Genomic DNA, 6,766 nt, shown 5'->3' with positions numbered 1-6,766 from the left:
AGGCTGGCCTTGAGCTCACTTTGTAGCCCAGGCTGGTCTCGAACTCACAATGATCCTCCTGCCTCAGCCTCCCGAGTGCTGGGATTACAGGTGTGCGCCACCATACCTGGCTTTTTTTTTTTTTTGAGACAATGTCTCACTATATGTTTCAGGCTGGCCTTGAACTAACTCCCTAGGCTAGGCTGGTTTTGAATTTGGGCTGATCCTTCTGCTTCAGCCTCCCCAGTCCTGGGATAACAGGTGTGTAGCCCAACACCTGGCTTCAGGGTGCATTTTTATTGTGTCCACTGCAAACGTCATGCTCCAGTTACTTCAGCTTTCCAGTGCAGACTCAACCCAGGACTTACCAGGAGGTTTCTGCACCCTTTGTCTTAGACTGCGGCTTCACCCTTGATTCCTCTTGCTGTTTCCAACATCTTCAGTGGAGCAGCCACTGCATCCTCCACCTCTCCAGAGTGACATCCTGCCTCTGAACCTGTGAGCCAAACTAATAAATTTAAAGCCAAACTAAAACACTTGTGCAGACCCATAATCAACCACTGGCCAGCTCTGTTTTGCTTCACCTCAGCATAGGGCAGCAGAAGCACTGACCAATGTGGTCATGGACAAATCCAACACCAAGGCAGAGGACGTAAGCCCAGAGTGTTGGCGGTTCCAGCGCGGACAGACTGGGTCAACAGCACTAGCTCCAAGGAAAGCCCAAGGCTACTGTAAACTGCAGAAAACAGCATGCAGTTTAACCACAAAGTGACTCCATCTGCGTGGCCGTCTACATTTGGAGAAGAAATCACACAGAGCAGCTGACATACATGAGAGGGTTTCATTGGGCACCATTTTTGGAAGGGGTAAATTGTTTAAGCCTGAACCACAAAACAACTACAGATTAACATCACTTCAGGGTTTCTAGCGTTACCCTACCACAGTGTCTGGATGAGAGAGCCATGGGGGACAGTCATGAGGAGGGTGCGGGTGAGGCATAGACCCCCTGGGAAGTTTAAGCTCAAGCTAGCTAGGACATGAGGACCCAATCCCTGCAGTAGAAGCCTGGCCAGGAATATCTGGCTTTCAATGGTGGCTGAGTCTGAAAGTGCTGGCATTAAGTCCAGCAGTCTGCTTGAACCCAGACCACGCTGCCTACATACAGCGGAGATCAGAGGTCTGATTGATTTCCTATCTACCAACTAGGGCTGGGGATTTAGCTCAGGGGCACAGCACCTGCCTGGCAAGCGCAAGGTTGTGAGCTCGATTCCTGGTACTGGAAGAGAAATAAAAAACAAACAAACAAACAAAAGAGTATATCACCTGTCTACCAACTGGACAAAGGACCTGCCTTGGATTGGCTGGTTGCCACAGTCTAGGGTGCATGGACAGAGTGGCCCCTGAAACAGGGGCTGCACCTCAGAAAACCACACGCCGAATACCTGAGTGGAGAAAACCATGACTTGTGGATTCCAGGATGGCACATTCTAGAAAGAAATCACTTGTTGAAAAATACCGAGAAAATTTTTTGGATTCATTTTTTCTTCATTAATTTTTTGGGGTTTTGTGTTTTTTCCATTCTTGCTTTGTTTCTTTAATTTTTTTCCCTCTTATTTTTATTTTTTTTTTCCCTCTTATTTTTATTTTTTTCTTTATTTTTGCTTTGTGTTCCTTCTCTTCTTTTAGTTTTTTTTTTTTTTTTACTTTTGTCTAATAATATCAATTTCCTTTGACTGCTTCATAGCATCCTTCATCTCACTTTAATCTCTCCCTTCTCATTTTCCATGGCTTACAGAACACCAGGAATTAATCTAAACCAGGAAGGGAAAGGCTTCTATAATGAATACTATAGAACTCTGAAAAAGGAATTCAAAGGGAAGATCAGAAATTAGAAAGATATCCCCTTCTCCTGGGCAGGCAGAACCAGGAGTTTCAAAATAGCCATACTGGGGCTGAGGATTTAGCTCAGTAGCACAGCGCCTGCCTGGCAAGCACAAAGTTGTGAGTTTGATTCCCAGTACCGGAAAAAAAAAACCAAACCAAACCAAACCAAACCAAAACAAAACAAAACCCAAAATAGCCATATTTACAAAACTGACACACAGATCTAACACAATCCCATTAAAATTACAACAGAGTTGTTGATAGAACTAGATAAAATAATGTTAAATTTCATATGGAGTCAGGAATGACCCTGAATGGCAAAATCAATTCTGGATGACAAGAGCAAAGCAGGAGACATCACAGTCTCAGATTTGAAGTTCTATTGAAAAATAATAGTAATACAAACAGCATGAAACAATTATTATTTATTTTTCCTTGTAAGAGTCTTTCCTGTCCATGTCATGTACTCTAACTACCCTTAAGATTATGAAACACTGTGCACTAATTAGTGTTATTCTCTTATTTGGTTATGAAATTTTGTTTTCTTCTGTAAAATAAAATAAAATAAATATATGCAAATAAAAAGTGAAATAATTGAGATGTAAAAGGACCTGCAAGTCTGCAGCACAATTGATTTTTGTATATTGGCCGTGGGCTCCACTTTTATTGGAAATATTCCCTTCTAGCCGCAGTAAAGCATCCTTGTGCTGCTGGGGGTCCTGTGCTCACTGCTGTGTCTTAGGTGAGTGATGCGACGTTACTCTTGCCACATCAGTGCTCCTCAGCTCGGTTTACCTAACGCTGCTACTGCTGGGGCTGTGCCAGGGGCAGTGGTCACAGGAGCAGCCTTGGCTTGGTCCTAAGCCCAGGCTCAGACTTCAAGTCTCACCTTGAAGATGCTGGTCAGGGAGACTTTAAACATGCCTCTGTAATGACAGGAAATTCCTTCAAGTTCTCATGAGGTTTTACTTTGACTGTGAGGGATCGGCGTAGCGTGCGGGAAGCCTTGCCTGCATGCATGGATGTGGTAACACCGACGTGATCTGGTACTGTGTTTGATTGTGTTGATTAAATATTTACATTTGCAGCTACTCTAGCCTTTCTAACCAAACCAAACCAAACCAAGCCAAACCAAACAAGAAGAATCCTAGTGCGGCAGTGATATATTGCCTTTTTATATGCACTAACTCCCTGACTTAGGAACATTCCACTTGGAAACTTTCACAGTGTACCGTGTAAGACACTCTTTGTCAGATGACAGAGAATCCAATTTACAAACATTCTCCCAGAATGGAACTCACTTGTAAGTTGGGGTCTTACTGTATCTCTAAACCTTCAAAAATTTTTTTTGTAGCGCTGGTGTTTGAACTAAGGGAATGACACTGAGCCACATTCCCAGGGCTTTTATTTTATTCTGAGACAACATCTCACCGTGCAGCCCAGGCTGGCATCAGACTTGAGATCCTCTTGCCTCAGCCTCCCAAGTGGCTGGAATTTGAATTCTTTCTAGGAAGTCACATGTAAGTGGACAGGAGACACGATTCCTGTGACTCCCCCATTTTGTGGATTCCTTGTTGAGGTTTGGCATGAGGGATTTCCTTGCCTGATGAAATGTGTAGGACTATATTTTCTCTTTTTGTAGCTGCCAGAAGAGCCTCTAAGCTTGGAACTGTGCCTGTGTCATAATTGTGTAAATGTGGGTGAGAAATTTCTAGCAACACTTTCTGAACTACAACTTGAACTAGGATTTTTTTTGTGTGTGTGTTTTTGAGACTGGGTCCCACTATGCAGTTCAGGCTGGCCTTGAACTCACTTTGTAGCCCAGGCTGGTCTTGAATTTGCAATGATCCTCCTGCCTCAGCCTCCTGAGTTCTGAGATTACAGCCGTGAGCCACCACGCCTGGCTTGAGATTTTTAAATTACTGTCAATAGGTTTAGTGTACATGAAAGGATTCAGATTTTCTATTTATATTTACCTCCATGTAGTCCATCATGTACTTGGAGATCTTGTACTTCTAATATGTTGGAAAAGTTGCTCATAATTTTTCGCTATTATTCTTTTAAAACGTAGGTAACGTGTCATGCTATCTGCTCTTTCTCTATGTTGAAATATGTGCCAACTCTCCCCAGGGGGGAGCTAATCTTTTATCTTTACCTTTACTTAGAGCAATTCCACATTCTTTTTCTAAAAGTTTTTACATCATAGCTGGATTCATTGAGTTATAGAGAGTATTTTGCTGTCTGCTGTCATTAACGTTATCAGTCATTTCACACCTCCTCTCCCATGATTCCATTTCTCATTCACTCGGTGGCTATTGGAGAATCTCTGGTTTTAGTTCCAGCACACAGAGGTGTGAGATCTCTCTGACCACAGGGTCAGGTGAGTCTCAGAAGGTCCCGGAATCTCTGGAGTCTCTGTCAGGTGTCCCTGGCCGAGGCGTCACTTAGCGTCTTTTGACCGGCTCCTGGGCGAGTGGGTGCCAGGGCAGCGTACACAGTGGGCTCTGCTGGGAGGGCCCCATCCTGGGAGGAAGGAGGTGCAGCTGCCCCCTGTCTGAGCGTCCAGCTGCCCAGCTGGGCATAGGTCACGTCCTGGGGACTCTGAGGGGCCACAGCCTGCAGGTGAGGTGGGGAGAGGGGAGGATTGTACTTGGCACAGGGGAAGCCTGGGGCCAAGGGGCACAGGACTCGCCTGAGCATCCATTGGCCTGCCCTCCCGTACCTGTCTGTCCTTAGTGACCAGGAGCTGCCCTGACAGGGCCAAAGGAGGGGAGGTCCTTCTCCTCCTGGGTGCTGAGTGCTTCACCTGGGCATACATCATTCCTCGGGGGTCCTCAGCAGGTGGGCTCTGCAGCAGGGAGACAGAGACACAGACGGGGTCTCCTTGGTTCCACGCTGGCCTCCTCCAGCCAGTTTCCCACAGGGCGGCCACAGGGATCCTTTAGAAATTAGATCACACTCTGTCCCTTCCTCATGGACCTTCAGGGGCTTCCTAAGGCCTTGGAGGGTCCAGCCGCTTCCTTCCTGCAGTGCTGCCCTCGCGTCCTGACACTTGGACCCTGCCCCCTGGGCTCCAGCCACACGGCCCATCTTCCTGAAGGAGCCCATCCCTGCCTCAGGATCTTTGCACTTGTCCTATGCTCTACCTGCTGTGCTGGTTCATTAGAGGTCCCCACAGCCCTCTCCATGCAGGCTTCTGCTCAGTGGTCACCTTATCAGAGTCCCACCTGTGATTCTCACTGGTCCTCCTTCCCCTCCACCCTTTTCTCTGCTTTATTTTCTTTGTTTGTTTGTTTGTTTTGTTTTGTTTTTTCCAGTACTGGGAATCGAACTCACGACCTTGCACTTGCCAGGCAAGCGCTGTGCCACTGAGCTAAACCCCCAGCCCTTTTCTTTGCTTCATTTTCTTTCCCAGCTCTGTGCTCTCCTGACACTGGGCTCCCACCTTGAGGTGACTCAGGGCAGGAGGGTCTGTGCTCACCCCTGTATCTGCAGCCCCCATGGAGCCGGGTCAGGAGGGAGACAAACCTTCCCTCCGCCCCCGCGAACGCTGCATGAACGAGGGAGGGGCCTCGGGGGTGTGGGGTGCTCATTCACTGAGGGTCCTTCTGAGGCCGGGGCAGGGAACAGCCAGACTGAGGCTGAGGGCCAGGAAGGGGACAGAGGGAGGGGACCCGAGATCACAGGAAACCAGCAGAGGGTGGGGTCACAGCAGGCGGAGGCCGGGGCTTCCAGAAGGGAGGCGCAGCTGTGAGGTCCCCGAGAGCTGAGTGGTGGAGGACAGAGCAGCGCCCTGGACTGAACTGGGGGACAGGAAGTTTGTGCCCTGGATGGGGGGGTCTCACCCGAGTGTCCAGCTCCACCCCGTCCTCAGGCTCTGTGTCCTTCACGGTGGCATCTGCAGGGACAGAAGAGGGGTCACCTCCTGGCCACAGTCCTTGGGGTCCCTCAGCCCCACCTGTGCTGTCCAGCTGGGGACACGGATCCAGGAAGCTGTGTGATGCCCCAGGCCCATTATAGGGGCTCAGTTTGACTCAGCCCTGAGCCCCAGCCTCCCCCGTCCCTGTGATGCTGACACCTCGGGGCATCTCCCACCCCAGCCCCTCTTTCTCTTACAGAGGTTTCCTTCCTGGGCGGCTGCTGGGCTGGAGCTGGGCACACAAGGAGGTGTCAGGTGGCCGTGAGGGGCGGCAGGCAGGGAGGCTGGGTCCTCGGGCAGGAGTGAGGTCTTCTGCAGGCCTCTGTTCCTGGGTGCCGGCCTCTGGGCTGGGAGATGGACAGAGCCTCAGCCAGGAGGTCAGAACCACCCTGTCCACGGAACACACAGGGCAGGAGGAAGCCTCGGACCACAGGGACCAGGGAGCCGATGTGGCCTGAGGTGGAGAAGCTCAGACCACACCAGAGACCCCTACAGGACGGGGCCGTGTGTTCTGTGCTGGATTTTACATTCTGCAGAGCGGGGTCTAAGCTCACCAGTCCCCCTCCACCGGGATTTCACCCCATGCCCAGAGCCCAGTCTCACCTGTACCATGGGGACCCACAACCTCCTGAGCCCAGGCCACCCTCTCCCTACTCACCTGCTTCCCTGCTTTGGCCCTGATGCCGGTGTAGGAGGAAGAGGAGGAGGAGGAGCAGCAGCAGGACGAAGCCCACCGAGGCCCCGATCAGAACCTTCAGGTGCCCGGTCAGTCCTTGGGGGCAGATGCAGTGGAGGAAATGCAGCGTTGGCTTTGGGAGTGGAGCTCGGCCCCACTTGGCGGAGCTTTTCCTGTGCCCCAGGCTCGAGCTGGGTGCTGGACTCCTCACCCCTAACCTCACAACTGTGGGACGTGTGGTGGCCACACACCCAGGGGATGGACAGACAGGGACACAGGCTGGGAGAGGCAGTCAGTGCCCCAGGTCT

General features: G+C 50.2%; 1 protein-coding gene across 1 annotated transcript; it reads right to left on the bottom strand.

Moving 5' to 3' along the window:
* Nucleotides 1–4,226: 4,226 nt before the first annotated feature.
* LOC102020183 (leukocyte immunoglobulin-like receptor subfamily B member 1) lies at nucleotides 4,227–6,541 on the bottom strand (the record flags this gene model as incomplete). Its single annotated transcript, XM_005414876.2, is given in 5 exon segments — nucleotides 4,227–4,479; nucleotides 4,586–4,711; nucleotides 5,709–5,761; nucleotides 5,980–6,129; nucleotides 6,441–6,541. Coding segments are annotated over 5 exon segments (628 nt in total), but the record flags the coding sequence as incomplete, so codon positions are not given.
* Between the last annotated feature and the right edge of the window lie 225 nt (nucleotides 6,542–6,766).

Source organism: Chinchilla lanigera, unplaced genomic scaffold, assembly GCF_000276665.1.
Source record: "Chinchilla lanigera isolate Chin_1 unplaced genomic scaffold, ChiLan1.0 scaffold00203, whole genome shotgun sequence".
Classification (NCBI taxonomy): domain Eukaryota; kingdom Metazoa; phylum Chordata; class Mammalia; order Rodentia; family Chinchillidae; genus Chinchilla; species Chinchilla lanigera.
This window is presented reverse-complemented; position numbering and strand designations above follow the sequence as displayed.